The 22,542-nt window shown below is 35.8% G+C and overlaps 1 protein-coding gene and 1 long non-coding RNA gene across 3 annotated transcripts in view; one reads left to right on the top strand and one right to left on the bottom strand.

Moving 5' to 3' along the window:
* PAFAH1B1 (platelet activating factor acetylhydrolase 1b regulatory subunit 1) overlaps window positions 1-22,542 on the bottom strand; it is a 66,068-nt gene that overhangs the window by 27,365 nt on the left and 16,161 nt on the right. For both annotated transcript variants that reach the window (XM_020909761.2, XM_020909762.2), the window contains exon 2: window positions 7,910-8,130. In XM_020909761.2, the coding sequence (XP_020765420.1) occupies window positions 7,910-7,941 (32 nt within the window). In that variant the 5' untranslated portion in view covers window positions 7,942-8,130. The remainder of the gene's footprint in view (window positions 1-7,909; window positions 8,131-22,542) is intronic.
* LOC110147956 (uncharacterized) lies at window positions 12,484-16,993 on the top strand. Its single transcript, XR_002317018.2, has 3 exons — window positions 12,484-12,551; window positions 15,725-15,787; window positions 16,383-16,993. It is a non-coding gene; the product is annotated as an uncharacterized lncRNA (long non-coding RNA).

The following is a 22,542-nucleotide window of genomic DNA, read 5'->3' as shown; positions in this document are numbered from 1 at the left end:
GGAAAGCATGCTATACAGAGAAAGAATAACCCCTGGAAGCAGCAGAAAATTATAGATGAACACTCTATACTTTCAAAAAAAACCCAAAAAACTAAGGTAACATAAAACTGAAAATAAAAGGAATCCAAAAGACACAATACAAAATAACCAAATATACTAAGAGAAAAAAAAGAACATCCAGGGACTTCCCTGGCAGTCCAGCGGTTAGGACTCCCATGCTTCCACTGCAAGGGGACAGGAACTCAATCCATGATCAGGGGGACTAGGATCCTGCATGCCACACAGCCAAACCAAACCAAACCTAGCTTGGGGAACATGAACAAGTGTACAGATACCATGGGTACCTAGGCAGAAAAGCAAAAGAAAACAGGCTGACCTAACACTTCTCCACTGCAACCTATAATGTCAGAGAATAATAATCATCTATCGTTACTCTGTTTAGAAGAAAATCCATTAAATTTTTACTTTTTATTTACACAAAAAATAAATATATTTTGTCTTCAAAATACTGAAACAATACTGGCACACATCTTCATTCTACATTTACCCAATTTCATTCTTCTCTTCAGAAGTAACCACGCTTAACACTTCAGGCCTTTATCTTGCATCTACACAGATACAGGCACAAAAGAAATGCACAGTTGTGCGGGGGTGTATTTAGCAGAAATGTATTATACCATCTATTTAGCAACTAGGTTATATGACTTATCAAGAGATCTTATAGACATCTTTATGTGTAGAGGCACACATAAATATATCATATTTTTAAGCTACTGTTGACTCTGTTCGATTTCCTATGCAGATGCTATCACCTACAAACACACTTGGTCTCCTTCCTTTCCTATAGTTCTAATACTTTTTGTTGTCTCCCTGCATTAGCTAGAATCTCAAATACAAATTTAAAAGGTAGCAGGAACATAGGAACTCTGAACTTGCTCTAGACGTTAATGGAAATGCACTTGATATTTCTAATGTCTGCTGTAGATTTCTGGCAACAAGCCTTAATCAAATTAAGTAAATATTCAATTTCTTATTTTCTAAGCTATTTCTAACAATAAGGATTGGGTATTAAGAATACAATTTCTATATTCTCTGGACTGACCACAATTTTTTCTCCTGTTTTTTAATATATATTATTAATTATACTAACAGGTTTCTAAACACTGACAAACCTTTACATTCTTGCAATAAATCATACTCGGCCATAATTAATTTTTTTTCATATACTAACGGCTTCAGTTATTATATTTCTTTATATCTGAGTTCATGCAAGAATTAGCATGTAGTGTTCTTTATTATTTTCCTCTTGTTTGCTGTTGCTGTCAGGGTTATTCCACCCTACTAAAATGAATTCCTAAGTTTTCCACCTTTTCCGATGTTCTGGAAGAGACTGCATAATCTGGGAAGTTACTGGTCCTTAAAGACTTGACAGGAAGTCTAGCCTTGAAAATCACCTGGACTTGAAGTCTGTACCTATTTTTATCATTTCCTCTATAGTCAAGATTCTATTCAAGTTTTCTAACTTCTCCTAAACAAATCTGATCACATATATTTTCCTAGAGAATCACTCAGGTCATTCAGATCTTCAAACTTAATAGAATATTCTCATAACTTTGAAAATCACCTGACTTCATTTTATTTTGCCTCTTTCATTATTGTTCATTTGTGTCTTTTCTCTTTCATTTTAGTCTATTTTTAAAGCTAGTTTTTAATTTTACCTGTCAAATTACAAGCTACATCTTCTATTTCATTAATGTCTGCTTTTTATTAATTCTTTCTCTCTGCTTCCTTTAGGCTTCTTTTTCTTTTTCTTGAAAGTTCATTTCTCTTTTTTATAAAGATTCATTGAAGACTATCTAATTTTCTGTATGTTATGTGGGCTATATATCCTATGGGTTTTTGATGTGAGTACCCTATTATTGATTTCTTCACTTCCTAAGGTTCATTTTGCTCTCTTTATTCCAGTTATTTAGAAGTATATATTTTAAATGCTCAGATGGATAGATTGCATTTTTACAGTGTTATGATCAGCAAATGAGGCCTATGTGATTTCTGCTTTTTTGGAATTTAAGATTTTCTTTGCAATCTAAAACATGGCAATTTTTTCCCTTAATACTTTTAACTGAGTGGGAAAAATGTATAATCTAAAAATTCTTCACTTTTTTACTTATTCATTTTGGGAGCAAAAAAAGTATTATCTGGCATGAAAAGATCCACAGAGGTTCATCTATAAGTCCATCTTGAAAAGGTACATAATGACAAAATCTACCCAACAGCTCTTGATGAAAGTCAAAGAAGAGAGTGAAAAAGTTGGCTTAAAGCTCAACATTCAGAAAAGTAAGATCATGGCATCCCCCCATCACTTCATGGCAAACAGATGGGGAAACAGTGGCAACAGTGGCTGGAAACAGTGGCTGACTTTATTTTTCTGGGCTCCAAAATCACTGCAGATGGTGACTGCAGCCATGAAATTAAAAGATGCTTACTCCTTGGAAGGAAAGTTATTACCAACCTAGACAGCATATTAAAAAGCAGAGACATTACTTTGCCAACAAAGGTCTGTCTAGTCAAGGCTATGGTTTTTCCAGGGGTCATGTATGGATGTGAGAGTTGGACTATAAAGAAGGCTGAGCGCTGAAGAATTGATGCTTTTGAACTGTGGTGTTGGAGAAGACTCTTGAGAGTCCCTGGGACTGCCAGGAGATTCAACCAGTCCATCCTAAAGGAGATCAGTCCTGGGTGTTCACTGGAAGGACTGACGTTGAAGCTGAAACTCCAATACTCTGGCCACCTGATGGGAAGAACTGACTCACTGGAAAAGACCCTGATGCTGGGAAAGATTGAGGGCAGGAGGAGAAGGGGACGACAGACGATGAAATGGTTTGGGTGGACCCCAGGAGTTGGTGATGGACAGGGAAGCCTGGCATGCTGCAGTTCATGGGGTCACAGAGTCAGACACGACTGAGCGACTGAACTGAACCCAACAGAGTAATCAAAATAAGAATTTAAGAATGGTCCAAACTCATCAAATTGTACATATTAAATGTATATAGTTATTTATATATCAACTATACTTCAATATAGGTGTTAAAAAATACAATAGGAAAGTTGTTGCACGAAAGAATTAGGGAGTGAACATCAGATCAAACAGTACAAATATGATCAACCAGGACAACATAAAAATAACAGACTCCCTTCATTTTCCATGGGGGAGAACAGGGGAGAATCAATGCATAACATTTGATAAAGAAATAGAGGTATAAGATGTATAAAAGTTGCTATTAGATGAACCAGCAACAGATAGTAAACATTTCCAAACTCATAGGAAGGGTGACAAAAAATACTAAAAATAAACAAACAAAAAAAATTACTAAAAACAGGCTGTAAAGTATAATTCTATCTTATAAATCTTAAGGAGAACAAAGATGTTCATGTATTTTTTGTAAAAATATGAAAATATCTTAAAAAAATTATATAGGGGTTATGGTGGCCACTTCTCCAAAGTGGGACTGAGAAAGTGGGGGGTTAGGTTTACATTTTGACATATGTTACTTTAGGTAATGGAATTTTGTCTAATGAATAGTGAATTTAAAGTCAGAAAACTACCTCTGTTACTCGCTGTAAAATTGGATCATTTTCATTTCTCCCACCCTTGATTTATCTAAAAGATGCTTGTCATATCCACATAAATGGTTTCATGTTATTACTCATGTTTATATGCCCCAGAGTAGTAAGAACACACAACACACATTTGCTAGGTTGAATCACAAATTATGTTTCAAGTTTGTAAAAAAAAATTAATTTCATTTTTATTCCAAAAAAACCTAAAAGAATTTTATAGCCTAACTGCTAGCCAACCTTTAGAAATGCTAAAATGTTACAAAGGCCAACTGAGATGCCAAAATTTATCTTACTTGTAAGAGGCACATAGACATTTATTTCTTGCTATCATAGTAAATATGTGTTCAGATCACAGGAAAAAAAGCAAAAGCCTTCATTTTACTTCCTTCCTAAAAACTGGAGGACACTAAATCCATATCCTAAATTTATATTTAGATCTGTGGGACAAATCTGCTTTGCTTGATGAATACTTTTAAGTCAGTTCTTATCTCAAATTCTGTAAAAACTTAGCCACCTGAAATTAGATTCTTTCTCAACTGATTTTTAGAAAAATTAAAAGCTCTATTCTTGGTCATAATTTAAATAGTCATCCTGATTATGAGGGTGATAGGCAAGACTTGCGGTCAGCTCTCACAAGTTATTTAGAAGGAAAGAATCTTCTACCTAAAGAAATAAAAAATCTATCTAAAGAAAAGACAGAAACAAGAATGATAGTGGAAACTATATGTTCAAACATGGAAGAATGGTTGAAAAACTGGTGTATAAACAGCAGAGTACTATCCAGCTATTGGAGGGGTGGGGGAAGAAGAGGATTTCTATGAACTGACATGAGTGAGTTCCAGGAGACACTGTAAAGTGAATAAAAGTTAAAATGCAAAAGAGAACATACAGTATGCTACCTTTTAACTATGAAAGAAGGGAGAAACAAGAAAACATATATAATAAAGATGGGAAGCAGGTGCAATGTAAAACACAGAAACAGGAAAAACTATTAACAGAACAGATGTACCCAACTGTATTTCAAATGAAACACAAAACAAAATGAATCTACGTAACTTACACACTATTTCATTATATACTCTCAGTCTTCAGTAGAACGGAGAGGGGAAGAACTACATTCAAACTCTGGACCCTTTCCAGGAGATTTTTCACTGGTATGAGCATAATAATAATTCCGAAACTATTTTAGAAGCATTACAGTCCTTTCAGAGGACAGCAGTAACGTCTGGAAATATTTTTGGTTGTGGCATCTAGTAGGCAAAAGCTAGGGATGTTGCTAAACAACCAAACATGTACAGGACAGCCCCCACAGCAAAGAATTACTCAGCCCAAAATGTCAACTGTGCAAAGATTGAGAAACCTTAGCACAAATATGAGCTAGGGAGTCTATATATGTGTTAATACATATATGTATTTCCTAGTTCTGTCTACTTAAAGGGCCCTGAAGCAAAGATATCCCTAGTAATGAGTACACTTAATGCCCATTATCTTGATCTCAAATACTACTTAGCTGGTAAAGAATCCACCTGCAATGCAGGAGACCTGGGTTCGATCCCTGGATTGGGAAGATCCCCTGCAGAAGGGAAAGGCCACCCACTCCAGTATTCTGGCCTGCAGAATCCCATGGCTGTATATAGTCCATGGGGTCACAGAGAATTGGACACGACTGAGCGACTTTCACTAAGAAGAACCAGGGCTTCTTGGAGCAACAGCTGATTCGATGGTTAAGGCAAACCCTTGTTAAGGTAAACGAATTGTTGAGGTAAACAAATTGTTGAGGTAAACAATAAGCCTAGAACATCTTATTATCCTACAAAGTAAGGCAGTGCTTACAAAAAATGATAGGGGCACATAAAAGAGCAAACTGAAGAGGCTCCTATGGGAAATCTGTGACAATTCAAGCACTGAAATAGTACAATAGTAATGAAAGATGAACAACTGTAAATTTAAGAACCCGTGAATTAATACCAATAATGAAAAGACACATACATAAAAGAGGGAAAAAGAAGGTGCACTGATTACAGTAAAATGCTGAGCGCTGACTAATAAATACAGAATGAGTAGCGGTGTTAGAAAATCATCACTTTACAACCACTGTAGTAAAGAATCATTCAGGCAAGAATCATCAATGGATGTTAAATCTAGGGGAGAAATAGCGATGGGAAGAAGAATGTCTGCATCATCTTAAAGTCTCTCTGCACTTATTTGCTGAAGAGGAAACAACAGTAGCTATACAATGGAGACAACAGGCACTGAGACTGAGGGAGCAAAGTTAACACCATCACTGAGGGGCAGAGGGCACTATATGCACCTAGATATGATATTCTGACAGGAGGACAAAGTTATTTATGTAGTATTCTGTCCAAGAATGCATAGACTGGATCTAATTATGAGGAAAGAAACATAAAATGAGAAACACTCTATTTTGGGGGAAAAAAACAGACTTCCCTGTTGGTCCAACGGTTAAGACTCCATGCTCCCGACACAGGGGGCATGGGTCGATCCCTGGTCAGGGAACTAAGATGCCACATGCCACAGGATGCAGTCAAAAAAAAAAAATTAAAAGACTCACAAATAACAAATGCTGGCAAGGTTATGGAGAAAAGGGAACCCTCAAACACTGTTGGTGGGAATGTAAATTGGTACAGCCAATGTGGAAAATAGCATGGAGGTTTCTCAAAAAACTAAAAATAGAACTATCACATGACCCAGCAATTCCACTCCAAAAACACTAACTCAAAAAGACATATGCACTCCAATGTTCACAGTAGCATTACTGACAACTGCCAAGGTATGGAAGCAACCTGTCTACCAACAGATGAATGGGTAAAGATGATGTGGTAGACACACAATGGAATAATACTCAGCCCAAAAAAGGAAAACCTTGCCATTTGCAGCAACATGGACAGACTTGGAGGACACTACGCAGTCAGACAAATACTGTGTGATATCACTTATATGTGGAATCTGAAAAAATACAACAAACTAGTGAATGAAACAAACAAAAAAAAAAAGGAAGTACACTCACACAGAGAATATGCCAGTGGTTGGTCATCAGTGGGGAGAGGCAAAAGGGGTTATCATGGAAGTATATGAAATTGTATGTGTGAAACATCTGAAAACTGTAAAGCACTACAGAATTTAAAGAATCTCTCATTCAACAAGGAAAATTTTAAAGACTACTCAAAAATATTAACACCATAAAAGACAAAGAAAGAATGAGGAAATGTTCCAGATTAAATGAGATTAAAGAGACATGACAACTAAATAAACCCAATCCTGGACTTCATGGTATATCAGAGAGAGGGAAAAAATGCTACAAATGATATTACTGGTCCAAGCAACAAAACTGAAGTACATTAAATAAAAAGTGACAGTGTTAAATTTTACTGAAGCTGCTAACTGTTTTATAGAAGAGTAAAGTTATTCTTAGGAACTGCACAATGAAGTATCTGGGGGCAAAGGTCCTTCTTGCATGCAATTTACTCTCAAATGGTTTTAAAAAACTACACATGGCTAGGGTGCAAATGATAGAGCAAATGGTAAAAAAAAAAAAAATAACAGGCGAATCTGGATAAAACATATAGTAAGTATTCTTTGTACTAATGCTACAACTTTTCTATAAATCTGAAATTATTTCCAAATGAAATTTTTTAAAACCCACAGGAAAATCCTAAAAAAACCTAGAATATGAAGTTAAAATGTTCCCCCAATACTCCTCATCTATAAAAACAGAATGCTATAAAATATGGGATGCTTTAAGACACTATAAAATAGTAGTCACATAATTTCATGCTGTTTTCATTAATGCTCTTGCATTAACTATATTAGCCACTTCATAAAGTTCATATACAATAGCCACTGGATGATAAAAGACGAAAAACATAGTAAGACAAAAAGGAAAGGCATCAGCAGTGACAATAACATAAAAGATTTCATTTTTCTAATACATGGATCCCAGACAAAAAAAAAAATTTGAAGTGCTTTGAAGCACCTACCTTCCTATTGAATATAAGATAGTTAAGACAAGGTTAGAATAAAACTTATCCCAAATAACTTACTTGTTTTCTCTGCTTCAAAAGTACACATGATAATGTCAAAAGGGTAAATAACACTATGTCAAGATAAGACCCAGTTCTAATAGACCAAATAGCCCAAACCAATATTTGAACTCTTATAACAGTTTTAATTTAGAATACATCTCTCAAAGCTGTATTTTAATCTACTACTTTGTCTTTTATGAGAGGATTTAAGAAAAAAAAAAAAAAAACACAAAACAGAAACTTACAGTTCATCTCGTTGTCTCTGGGACAGCACCATTTTGGCTGTAATATCAAGCTTATTTGATATAGTGGTATGTCCCTCCTCTGGAAAATCAAAAAGCTTTGCAATCCCTGGATTTATAATTAAATAAGCCACTAAGTGGCTTCCACGCAGGGGAAAATGATTCTTTCACAAGTGAATCCAACGTGTAACCAGGAGATATTCAACAAGTAAGGTTCATTCCACCTAAGGAGAGAGAGAGAAAGATTATTTCTTTCACTTAGAATTTAAATTATTCTTAAATTATTACTTGCTGTATGCACTATCAAAGGTGAGGTTTACCATGATGGTAATATGATGAATATCAGGTGATGTTTTTTAACCTACTGTGAAAATCAATGCCAAAACAGTCATTTTATGCATTTTAAATGATCTTTAACAGTTAACTGAGCCAAAACAACACTATTCAATTTTATTGAATTTCAAATATTAACATATAACTTTTAGAGAAGAAAACACTTTTTCCTTAAGGACAAAAACAAATTTTCTAATTTACAAAAAGTATTACCTGAAAAAAGTAACAAATATAAGTACTGCACAAACTGCCCACAAGTCAAAGGTTCTAACCATAAATAAAGTAAATTCAAGATTGAATGTTAGCAACTAGTAATCTTACAATAGCTGATATTATTTATAATGTAAATAAACTATTTAGCTAATCTAATGCCCTCTTAACCAATACATTTAATCAAGAAATAATTTAGCATTGTTCAATGCTTAAGAAGTATGTATTTAAACTGAATGGAGTATATACTTCTTTGTACTCAAACAACCCAATTCTCTAATCTTGTTAATATTTCAGAGCCCTTTATACCTGCAACACACGATCGGTTCAATGAGAATAAGTGTAGATAAAAGAAAAATCAAGAATTATTTCTTGAAGAATTATTCTTCAAATCTCCTCTATTTTTTAAAAGTCTAAGTACAATTTGTCTTAACACACTGTATAAATATAGCTAGACAAAACAATGTCCCTTCAATTAAAAATACGTAAATCTGGAAAAAAACATGGAAGGATCTCATTATCACACCAACTATTTACTATCAATCTTACTAACATAAAACATTAGAACAAGCATATGAAAACAAAAGTATGTGATATCCTGAAAAAAAATAGCTAGACAGAATTTCCACTGTAATTGGGAAATATAGTTGACACGTGAACAAGACTGGTTTGAACTGCACAGGTCAACACAGGTTTGAACACTTAAATTTTAGCCTCACTTTTCTAAGTCTTAATTGTCACACCAAGCCAAACCACCTAGGAACTCATATACTCCAACAAGAAGGTTGGTGACAATGTGAACTGTGTACAGATTTCTATTATCTGGGACAACAGTAACCCACTGACAGCATTAATCACATAAATCAGAGTAAAAAAGCAGCAGCAAAAATGAAAAAACTCCACAATATTTTTTTTTTAACTCCACAATATTATGTACGTTACAAGGTTCAGTTTAACTATGGAGAGACTACCTCTAGACAAAAAAAGCAAATTAATGTACAAGAATTACAATAGTAAAAGAATACTAGCATGACCTAATCAGGATAAAACCAAGATATAAAGAAATCACTGAATATAATAGTGTACTGCACAAATTTATCCATTCAACATACACTAAACACAATGAATCAGGCATCATGTTTAATGAGGGAAAAGAAAAGACTTCTTGGTCTTTACACTGAAGAAGTTACAGTCTTCTGGAAGAGTCAGCCAAGCAGTTAAAACTGTGTGAAATGTGTGACAAGTATTTCCAAATAGCAGATGATGATGATTCAACATAAAGCTGAAGAGATAATTAGCAGAGGCTAGGCCAGAAAACAAGCTCTGGTCTTTACAATATATCCTAGGAATAATGGGGAGCCCCTCCTTTTTTTTAAAAGAAAAATCACTCTTGTTTTTATAGTGAAGAAGGACCATAAAGACGGGAAAGGAAGAAACCAGATAAGATGTCTGCAGCAATGAAGATGGAGATCTACACTAGAATAGCAGCAGTAAAGAGAACTAGAAGGCTGAGAGTAAAAGGTCAGTCAAGGAGTCAACTCAAAAAACTTCTAGGTTAGAAACAAGCTGAAATAAGTAGAACTATACGTGGAGGGATGAAGAAGTGTGAATCATTCCATCTTTAGATATGTCAGCTCTAAAAAGAACCAACCTAAGGGGGAATAAAAGATTTGTTACTTACCTGCTTAGAGATGGTATAATTAGACTAGAGCCAGGCAGAGCAACACCAACACTTAAAAGAGTCTACAACAGAGGCTGATAGGAAGCAATTAAAGAGGTAAAAGTAAAAAGGAGAGGGAACATATCACAAGTCAATATGGGAATATTTCAAGAAGAGACAATCAACAGTACCCAAAGTTACCCAACTGTCAAGCAAAATAAGGTATGAAATGGGTCTGTTTCACTTGTTATAGAGCTCACGGATAACCCTGCTGAGAATGATTTCAGTAAAATGGTTAAGAGCATGGTTCAGCACTGCAAACGGGCTGATGAGTACACAAAGATGAAGTAAAGATGGTTACCAAAAATATCTTAGAAACAGATGGAAATATTGAAAAGCAGTTTTTATGGACTGTTGTTTTTCTCAACCTAGCAAGATGCTTAAATGTTAATGGTGGAAGGAAAAAAAGACACAGGAGAAATAAAGGAATGAATAATTTTAGTATCACCGTTTTCACCACCTAATTAACCAAAGGCAAACAAAGAAACAACCAGAATGATGTATCCCCTGACAGAATAACACCACACACCTATAAGGTATTCTTGTCACAAAATCAAATCTGAATCTGTTCAAGTTTCCGGCTCTAACTATCAATTACCAAGAAGCATAAAGGGCAGAAGAATATGTTAAAAACACCACAGGGATATAACCAGTAAAACCCAGACTCTGAAAAACCCTATAAAATAAATGACCCAGTTTCTTCAAATAAATTCCAAAGAAACAGAGAGAGAGAGAGAGAGAGAGAGAGAGAGAGAGAGAGAGCTGGAAAGGGAAATCTATAGATTAAAGGAGATAACTGATATAACCACTGGAATACACTGACCTTACTTAGATCTAAATTTTTTTTAAGTATAAAATAAACAATTTTTGTAAAACAAACCAATTAAACATTTGGTGATATGTGAACATTGACTGAATGTCTAATGATACTAAAGAAAAACTGTGAGTGTTTCATGGGATAACAGTATTGTGATTATTTTTAAGTCATTTAAAAATATACAATGAAAATTTTATCAGTAGAATGATATGTCTGGGATTTGTTTAAAAAAATTTTGGAAGAGTGGATGGAGGGATATATATGAAAAAAATACTAGCTTTGAGTTGATAACTGTTGAAGCTGGGTAATAGGTACATGAATGGTAATTTTCTCTACTTTCGTTTATGGGTCTGCAGTTTTCCATATTAAAAAAAAAATCAGAATAGAGAAATACTCAATGGGAGGAGGAGGAAGAAAACGGAATGAGAGATCTAGATACAAAGATGACTTACCTCTTCTACTGTATTATGAAGGAGAAAAACATGAAATCTTTTTATTTCAAGAAAATAGGAAGTGAGGTCACTTGCTGGGTAGGGAGAATGAAGAAGAAGGCATTAAAAGGCTTGAAACAGCTGCTATGAAGAAAGAGGGCAAAAAAAAACACAACAGGAAGTACAGGATGGACATTTTTAAGATTGGAGACCAGGAACTTTTGGTGGTGACAATTTTACAAACATGTGACTTTTCTTTAGCAGTTGTCTGGCTACAGACACAGAAAAGTCACACATTTAGAGATCTAGGATTGGGTTAAAGGTTTATAGGGTATGTGTGATGAATGCATAATGAGGAGACTGGAAACAATGGATCAAAGAGCCTAAGCGCCACTGTGCAGAAAGCGAAAACTGAAAAGGCAAACAGAGCAGAGGGACCTAGAAAGCAGAGTATGCTCCTTCCCAGGAGACCACTTGAAAGGGGGTATGTCAGGGAATGGGATGATTAAATTTGAAACGTCTCAATTTGCTAATTAAAATATATGCTATTATTTACTACTATAGGTTAATAATGTTTTCATTACAACAATTTATGATCAATCTATATTTATAACCAACAGTACAAATAAACTAGGCAGTATTTTCACACAACCTGGGAAGGAGTCCTAAATCTTTTGGGGAGTCACTAAATTCGTTTGACAATGTGATGAAGAGGCAAAACCCCTTCCCTCAAAAAAGCACATATGAAGATAAAATATTACTAATACATACATGGATTTTAAGGGGGTTCACAAATCCTTCCAAAGTCAACATAATGAGTGAAAAGACTCATCTTTTTTTTTTTAACTTATCATTTTTTAAATATATTTTGGCAGTACTCCAACAATCCCCTCTAAGCTACTTGTATATATCACAAACATTATTTCAAAGAAGAGTTTGGTTTATCTATTAGCACGCATGTCAATATCCAGACATTCTTAGAGATCAGATCTGTGCTGCCTGAGCACTAGAAACAGAGGCTTCTTCAGTATGTTTTTTGGAATGCAGAATTCTTAAGCACTCTATACTCTAACACAACAGTTTTCTGATATACCAAAGCAACTCTCCTAGACAACATTGTTTATTATGGCTTAGGTAAGTACCTCACCACAGAAAGAAAAAGGGGAAAAGTAAAAAAAGAAAACAGGAAATTATTAAAAAAAACCTTAGTGACTGAATTACTAATTTAAGTTCCTCTCATTTTGTTTCAGTGTGTTAATAACATAGGTTTCACACTTACCAAAACTTTTATAAAATACTATTTCATCAATAATCCATTCTGTACACTGTTTCTTGCTAAGCAGGAATTTATGAAACAGGGGAAAACAATATAGAAGATAAAGGATGTACATGAGGGAAAACATAAACAGCCAATTACATGTTAACAGTAGAGGCGTACTGACATAAAGAATGCTGTCAGGTTTACTTATTATTAATATTAGATGTAGAAGAGTTTAAGAAATTCACCTAAGACTTTTACACTAAGGGATTACCAATGGTTCCTGGTCTCATGAAACTGTCACTCAACAATGCAGATTACCTACCTTCCTTGAACAGCAGGTTACAGTTCCTAACCCTAATACAAATAATACAGTCCAGATACAGCAATGAGGAAAGACAGAAGCTATTGTCAAGGATTACTGAGTGCCTTTTCATACTAGCTTTCTAGAGTTAAATAAAAATCTCCTGTTTGCCAATAAACTATGTGCTTCATGAGAAATGAAACTGGTCATCTCCCAAAACAAGGTCCTGGCTCCTTGGATAAAAATTTTTTTCACTTTTTCTGTCTTCTCCTCCCCTCACCATCCCCAAATTGTGTGAACCATCAAAATCATCCTGATTTCTGTATAATTAACCCAACAGAACATACACATATATGTTTTGATTTGCAAAGTCCTCACTGAACAGAAGTAAAAAGGAGGACCATCACTCTTCCATTTAAATAGTGGTGGACATATAGGGTGTGCCAGCAAATTCTCCATCACTTCACCAAGTAATGCTCGGTATCATGGCACCAAACATGAGGTTACTACTGGTTTCTCTAAGTTCTCAGTATTTGACTTTGACTATTATTCTATGTAAAAACAGTTTTAAACCACATCATTAATGCTATACTGCAATGCAGTCAAATAATTTAAAAAAATATACCTATGAAATTAATGCATTGCCTATTCTGAAAAACACCCCAGTCAAATTTAAATTTTTAAATTTACAGTTTAATTCTGTAAGACTACATCAGACAACAAAGTACCCTCAAGAGCAACTTCATTTCCTTAAATCAATTTTTGTGATTTCCTCACTTCTCCACTTACAGAGATAAGCTTCTAGAGTTTTGAGGTTGTTTTCTAATAAAACAAAGATGTCAAAAATGATTAAAACACTAATGGTCCCTGCAGTATCCTGTGCTGTGTGATTAATATGAAGAAGTTAGATTTTCTCCACCCCCCCACCCCCCCACAATTTGAAAACACTAGATCACTGAAAGTTCTTCATCAAATACCTAGGCTTTAGTGTCCACCTGTTCTTATTCTCCTTCAGCTTGGAGGCCCACGATTCACTGGGACCTGCTGTTGGCAAGCAATAACAAAAACTAATTAAAAAAAAAAAAAAAAAAACTAAAGCAAAGAAGGACCAGGATGGGTCATCATTGAGGGATGGACTAAGTAAAGGCACAGTTCACTTTCTGTAAAAGTAAAATTCTTCCAATAGCTACACCATTTCTTCACTTTCCTATTAGTTACAGCTGACTACTATATCTCATTTTGCAAGATTTAAGTCACTCATCCAAAATTTACATTCAAAATATTTTACATTTTTTCAATTAGCTTTGGGCCAATGATTAAGATACCACCTTTTCCACTGAGAATTACTCGTACCAATATCAAGTCTAGTAACTCTTAGTATTAAAGGCAAGTGTTGCAAATAGATGCTCCACTGCTTTAGATTATAAATCGGAAGAAAGTAGAAATAGTATTTTTTTTTCTCTCGCTCTTCTAAAAACTCTTAGCTGCAGCCTATGGGATCCAGTTCCCTGACCAGGGATCAAACCTGGGCCCCCTGCGTTGGAAGCACAGACCCTTAGCCAGTGGACCACCAGGAAAATCAACATTTAAATCAGCAGACTCTGAGTAGAGCAGATTACCCTCCACAATGTGGGTGAGCCTCATCCAATCTGTTGAAGGCCTGAAAAGAAAGATGTGCAAGGCCAGCAGACTGCCTCTGGACTTGGGAGTTGCAACATCAACTCTTCCCTGGGTCACCAGCCAGTTACAATTTGGCCTTGCCAACCTTCACAACCACACAAGCCAATTCCTTAAAATCTCTCCCTCCGTTCTCTCCCTCTCCCAGAGATTGACTGTAGTCACTTTTTCTTTTCAATATACACATAAATCCTACTGGGTGCCTGGCTGGAGAACCCTAATAATATGCCCCCAAGCCCTCAGTTCTGTTACAATAATATAGCAGACATTAATATCGGAGCCTTAGCCTAGCACTAAACTCTATTGGAATGAATACTCTTCACCCCTCAAACTGCTTAAACTCTACTCCCTGGATACTCACCAGGTAACCAAAGCCCTTAAGGATTATCAGATATAACAGACCGAGCCCTACTTAAAATAGACAAAGAGAAACATCCTGAACAAAAGACTTGTTGTTCAGTCACTCAGCATGTCCGAATCTTTGCAACCCCATGGACTGTAGCATACCAGGCTTCCCTGTCTTTCACTATCTCTCGGAATTTGCTCAAACTTAGGTCCATTGAGTCGATGATGCCATCCATCCAACCATCTCACCCTCTGTTGCCCCCTTCTCCTCCTGCCCTCAATCTTGCGCAGCATCAGAGTCTTTTCCAATGAGTTGGCTCTTCGCATCAGGTGGCCAAAGTATTGGAGCTTCAGCATCAAACAAATGGCTACTGAGGTGCAAAACAGATAACTGAGAACTCTCCCATCCTCTGTTTCACTGTCACTGTCCCCACTGCAAGTGGAGTCTTTGATATCCACTGCCACTGCAACTTATAAGCACCATCTCATTACTGCTGACTTTCCAGCTCTTCTCCTTCCTCTCCTTGTTTCTTTCTTCTTTGCCTGTCTACCTCATCATTCTTGGCTTTCCCTTCACGGACATTGATCAGTACGCCTTCTCATCCTTACACACCCACCGAACACATGCAAGATATAATCTTTGTCCCCACAGTGATCACCTGTTGACAGATGCTCAAAGATTGCTTCTTTGTTGATTAAAATCTTTCTCTTCTTTGACTTAAGGCATGAAGCCATTTTGAACACCTGAGGGTTCCAAGTGGAATTCTGACCCGCTTAGATTTGACTGTATGTATATCCCTTCCTACTGCTTTTTATCTCAAATCAGTTTTCTGTGTGATACAACTGTTTGCGTCTATAAACAGTGAAACAGAACGTGAAAAAAGATAACTATCTGCTGTTTTAACATGCTTTTAGAAATTGCAGGTCATTTTTTTCCTTTTAAGTTCACTCTGATGTAGAAATATACTTAAATGAAAATGGGGAAAAGATCTATTCAAAAGGTTGTTTTACAGACTGACAGAACCACTGACAAAACAAAACAGTCCTGGAATATAAACTATTCCTCCTAAAAATATTGTCTCCTATAAATTGTGTTCTACTTCAGTGAATCCATTATATCTAGGTTCACTGGGATTCTATGATGCCAAATATGTCTCTCATAAAAATAAACAATATTGAATTATACTACCTGCTCTCTAACAAAAATTCCAACTTGCATTCTATTATTATACTGAATGATATCAAAATAAAAAATGACTTCACCAAACTGATGCTGATGACCTCTACTATGAGTTTACATAAATTTAGGTAATGAATCTTTAGGCTGAGAAACACCTCTGGGACACAAAACAATGAATGCCACGTTTGTATTTTTTTCCAGTTGGATGTACTAAAGTAGCTGAAGGAGAAGCGGGGTAACTATGGATTTTACCATGAGTCTACACTTGAATCACCTGAGAAACTTCCTGAAGATAATCATGCCAGGCCTTATCCTAGCAACTCTGAGGTGCCACAGAGATTTTAAAATCTTCTCCAGATGATTATGATGCACATCCCTCAGTAGAGAACCATATACTCAACATTACAGACTGTAACCAGTCCTAAATGGCCAAAGGCAAAATTATAAAAGAAGGGGAAATCAAGAAATCTTCAATGTCAGAACTCAGATGAGTTCCAAGGGCAAAAATCAAATCAGCAGGCCAAAGTACTCAGGTTTCAAAGGTAACTGCAACAACTGTCACCCAAATTCAAATAAATATTTACAAAGCCCTTCAGATATATCTTGAGGAGACATCTTATACTAACAGAAAAAAAAGGTCAATACAACACTTTGAAGTAATTAGGCATTTTTCATTATAGTGAAGCTGTTATTAAAGATTTTTTTTTTAATCCTTCAAGAAGAAAATACTGCTGGCTTGCTCCTTAGACAACTCTATCTAACCCTAGTCTTCCTGGAATGTTCTAATAAAGATACATTCTTTTGTAACTATATTACTTTGTTGATTTTGTCTCATCCTATCTCTTCTCTTCTGTCTAGACCAGGGGTCGGCAAACTTTTTATAAATGGATAGACAGTATTGATAAATATTTTAAGTTTTGCTGACCTTATGGTTTCTGCAGCAAGAAAGCAAACAATAAACAATCTGTGGAATATCTGTGTCTCCATATCAATAAAACTTTATAGACACTGAAATTTCAATTTCATGTAACTTAATTTATAAAATTAAAATTGGAAATTATTTCAGAAGCAGAATTGTATAAAAATGTTTATAAAACAAACTTTTACGAAAGATTGCTTTGCTCTTTCCAACCACTAAAAACTGCAGGGAGGATCCAGCTTGTCAGACATAGTTTGCAAGCCCCCTTACCTAGACAAATGAAGTTACCCGGTACAGGCCACTTTAAATGTTAATGCAGTAGAACCTCTTTCACAGGGTTGACAGGCAGATTAAATGATTGACACATGTGAGGAAATTGCTCAGAACAGTGCCTGGTGCACAGTGAGCGCTTTATGATTTTACACACACACACAGGATGAGATAACGAGACTAAAACATTTCCACATCTCCTCTACTTTAATACCCTTTCATTTGTTATCATACTGAAATGTTTTATCTAAAATTTGACAGTTGTAAAAAAAAATCACTGTTGAGGCAGAAAAAGTATCCAATTATGAGTTTATCAGCTTTTCCTAGAAACTAATATTCTAAGTTTTTTTCCCTCAACAGTCCAAATACATCCACCTGAATTTACTCACAGCAGTAATCTCATTAATCTGAATCTCAAGCAAAAAACAAAAACAAAAACCCCTCACTACCTACTGAAGTAAATATTTACAAAGATCTACACTAAGACCTCAAAAGAGGACACAGGATTCTAATTTTCAATACACTAATGCAACTGCTTCCCTGGTGGGCTTCCCTGGTAGGCCAGACAGTAAAGAATCTGCCTGTAATGCAGTTAAGACCTGGGTTCGATCCCTGGGTTGGGAAAATCCCCAGGAGGAGGGCATGGCAACCCACTTCAGTATTCTTGCCTGGAGAATCCCTGTGGACAGAGGAGCCTGGTGGGCTACAGTCCATGGGGTCACAAAGAGTCAGACATGACTAATCAACTAAGCACAGCACACAATGCAATGGCAGTTAGGAAGAACTTGTCTATAAATACATGATTACACTATAACCAAGACATGGCTTACAAATTCAGGTTTAGCATACTTTTTCCTTTACTTAAGTAGCCAATTTAATTAACCAAGAAAAGTCAGCGACTCTCACCCTGGCTTAAGCCTGCCTAAAACTAAAGTGTGAGTTAAAGAATGTAAGGAAAAGTCAAGCAGAATTCAAGTGAGGCCATTTATCTCCAGAGAGGTATAAAGAGGCAGCATTCCTCATGCCCAAGTCTTCATTATAGAAATATTTCATTTTGGGTATCTGCCCCCTCACCCATATGTCTTGCAATTTTCCATTTCCCTTCAAGATTCACCCCGAAGGCAACCCATCACCACCTCTGTGACGCCTTCTTTGTTCAGACTATTCTCAGTGGAGCAGCCTGCTGCCTAGTCTTTAATCTCACGTGCCATGTACATACAATCCTAATAGCTACCATGTACAGAATGGCTTTATAGGCTAGGTTCTTTTCCCGAAATATTTAATTCTTACAACTCTCAGCAAAAAAAACAAAAACAAAAAAAACCACTAATACACTTATTTAACAGATGAGGAAACAAGTTCACCAAGGTTAGAGCACGTACTCAAGGTCAAAATGTTAAACAGTGGCCCAGTCAGGATTCAAATCCGGTTTGCTTTTTACTTCCACACAAAAGGTTTCAAACAGTAGGAATGAGGACAGAGGGGAGGCCAAGAGAGCAGGATTCCATTTTTTAATCTGTTCACTCATTGTATTTCTGCACACAAGTTTTTTTTGGAGAAGTTTCCACTGTTAAGAAAAATTTGAAAAATCACTGATTTTACCCTGGGCTACCTCCCACATTCTTTGTAACTGTATACATGCCGTCTCTAGTACCAGACTATCTCCTCAGGGGCAAACAATGAACCGAATCTGCCTCTCTAGTGTTTGAACGGAGTAAAGCCTTGAAAGCAAAATTTTCCAAATCAAGTAAGTGTATTTCCACAGTTATAAGCAATTATACAATAACTTATAACTCCAAAGCAATTTAGTCAATAAAATTCTTTCATATATGATTAAAAAAAAAAAAAGAAACCAAGTGATCTTTAAAATGTTTTCCAAAAACCGCACATTTCAGTATTCTTCAACGTTCAAAAGCTTTATTTTTTTCAAAAGCTTTATTTTAATAAAATATTATATAGCCACTGTCAAGAAGTATTAGCAAAAGGTATTAAGTATGTTTTTTAAATTGCCATACATATTAAACCATATAAAATTGTTGATAATGGCAATTTCACAGATTCAATCTAACACTTATCAATGGTATTTAAACACCACTAGCAAAGCTCTCCAGAGAAGGCAACGGCACCCCACTCCAATACTCTTGCCTGAAAAATCCCATGGACGGAGGAGCCCAGCAGGCTGCAGTCCATGGGCTCGCAAAGAGTCGGACACGACTGAGCAACTTCACTTTCACGTTTCACTTTCATGCATTAGAGAAGGAAATGGCAATCCACTCCAGTGTTCTTGCCTGGAGAATCCCAGGGACGGCGGAGCCTGGTGGGCTGCCGTCTATGGGGTGGCACAGAGTCGGACATGACTGAAGCGACTTGACTTAGCAGCAGCAGCAGCAAAGCTCTCAGCAACCAGCTGAGGGGCTTAGCTTTGACAAAAAAAAAAAAAAAAAGAGTAACTCCCTCCTCTCTGAGATTTCATAGTTCTTTGTACATACACATATTTAACATTTCTCACATCACACAGTAATTATCTGCCTTGATGTTGTCTCCTCAACAACACTGCTCCAAAGCTGCAAACCTGACATATTCCTCATTATGTCTCTACCAAATATTATGGTAATCCACACACGGTAAGGATCGGATAAGCATTTCTATGTCTGCTAAAGGAATCACAGTAAAACTGAGATTAAAAATTTACCATGTCCTCAGAAATAAAAGATGTACTGTATTACTTTATTCTCATCATTCTTTTTCAAATTCTGAAATATGGGCAATAAAATACATTTAAATCCAGCTGCTTAGAGCTGGATTTGATGTAATTTTTTTCTTTTAAAAGATTTAACACTAATGTCATAAAAGTAAACCAATTTAAAAATCCTAGAGAAAATCAACTGCCTGTCTCAACTTTATAATAAAACTTTAAAAATTAAAGACCACTTAATCTTCTAATGTGCATATTGATTACTCTTCTGGTTTTGCTTAAAAATGCAAAGGACAGTGACAATTAGATAAACTTAACCAAAGTCACACACGCAAATCTTAAACACATTACCTTAAGGTAAAACACATTACCTTAAAACTCAGAGGAAAAAGTTTACTAATACTTCTAAGCATACAAATAATAACAGAAAACATATTGTTCTGTTGCCTTTTTTAAGAAAAAGTAAAAATTACACTGAATACTGATGCAGACAGCCCAAAGAAATTATAACAATGCAGCAATCACTGCAATTCTTAAGAACAGAGCAATGTTCTAAAATTGATGTTCCATGATGATTGTTTTGGAGATAACGTATAGAAGATAAGAGAGAAAGGGCAGGCTACAAGTAGAAGGTAAGAGAGGCCTGGACTAGGATGGAAGCAGCTAACAATGACTTGGGGGAAAAAACAGCTTTATAGTCAAAAGGGAATTATGCAAAGTGGGATTTTTCTTTTTGACCTTGTCTACTAACTTGCTCCTGGTTTTAAAGATGGATTTCTCAAAGATATGATATTGGTCCTAAAGGTGGATCCCCTTTAGAGGATCTTTATCACCAAATACAACTGCCCACAATCCAATTGGAAAACTTTCATTGTATCTCAACTGAAATGATTTCTAGTTAACTACTATCCACATTCAATGCTTTCCTCCACTGCAACACTGAGAAGTAACTATATTCTTAGTGTCAATTATTCAGTTTTGGTTTTTTTCCTTTTTACTGAGGATCTACCAGGTACCAAATATACAAATCAAACATATCTGTGTCCCATGTAACCTGTGTCTCATCTATGAAAAGCTGCATGTGACTTACATAGTCCCTGTCTTATTACAATATAGCTGAAGATGTGAGCTACATATACATAGCCTTTCAATCATTGACTATTCTGCTGAACTCTGTGATATGAAGTTTTACTATAAATAAAGGTGAATAAAATGCAATCCATCCCTAGGAGAATGTATAATCTAATTAGAGTAAGATGGGAGACCGGGGACAAAGAAGGAGGTGATGGAGTATAACGTGAGCCAAGGACTAACCAAGTCAGCTTTGTGAACTGAAAGGCTAAAGATGGAAATGACTGGTAGTTTTCTGAGGCAGGTTTTAGAAGAAGGGAAAATAATATGCTGAATATAATATGAAAAAAAAAACCAAATGTAAAACTATTTTAAGCAGTTGAAAAATAAAGTACTGCTAAAAAGCTGAGGCCATATCTATTACCGGACATAATTAAAAACACCACCTCCTTGTATTTACCAGGAGTCCACTGTCATAGGAATGGCCTGCTGAAGCAAGTGGTTTGCAGCAGCATAAAACAGAGCTGTGTACTGACAGCCCTTTTTCTTTAACTCTATTTCTTAATGACTTTACCAGTTCGGGATATTATGGAAGAGTGCTGCTCCTTACACCTTCAAACAAGGCAGGAATGTAGCAGATAGGAATCAAGCACTCCCACAAAGTTTATCTGGGTAAAACTAAGTTTTCACAAAACTACTTAAATCCTACATATAAATGGTTTGTGCCTGATGTATGGAACACCCACACTTCAGGTACTTGCCAAGAAGCTTAATCTCAATATGTATCAAAACTGGATTGAGGGAAACTATATCCATTGGTCAAACAATCTACTCACTCATTCAGATTTGACTCTCATATGACATGGTTGGTCTTCCCATATTGAGTGTTGTTAAATTACTAGACATGTATCCACCTTAGAGATGTTGATGATGGAAATGATAAATTATACATAATCTCCTTTATGAGGACCCCTATGAGAAATTACAGTCTGAGAGTGCCAAGTGTTACCGACCTTTCTGAGCTAACTGGTTCACTTTTATCTTAAGGACACTGTGAAAAATAACCTAACTGGTATTTTTTTCCTCCTGCCACCTCATAGAAAGTTCAGTCAAATCTGTGCTCTCTGCCTGCAGGAAGACCATTGTGATAGACCTTTTTGGCCTAGATTCTGATTCCGTTTTTATCCTTACCCTTTGTTTCTTTGTTCTCTTGTTTTTAATTTGTGGTATTTTGTAGTTTATGCATCTTCATAAACTGCTTTAAATAGATTACAAATCAAATACAGAGACTAACTAGGCAGATAAAAGTATGAATCAGCTAGAAGTAAGGCAACAGTGATAGAACTTTTTTTTTCTTTTAAGTAAATCTAATTAAAAACAAAAACACTGAGCAGACAAAACATATT

Source organism: Odocoileus virginianus, chromosome 17 (assembly GCF_023699985.2).
Source record: "Odocoileus virginianus isolate 20LAN1187 ecotype Illinois chromosome 17, Ovbor_1.2, whole genome shotgun sequence".
Taxonomy (NCBI): domain Eukaryota; kingdom Metazoa; phylum Chordata; class Mammalia; order Artiodactyla; family Cervidae; genus Odocoileus; species Odocoileus virginianus.
Note: the sequence above shows the minus strand (reverse complement) of the source record. Positions and strands in the feature narration are given on the sequence as shown.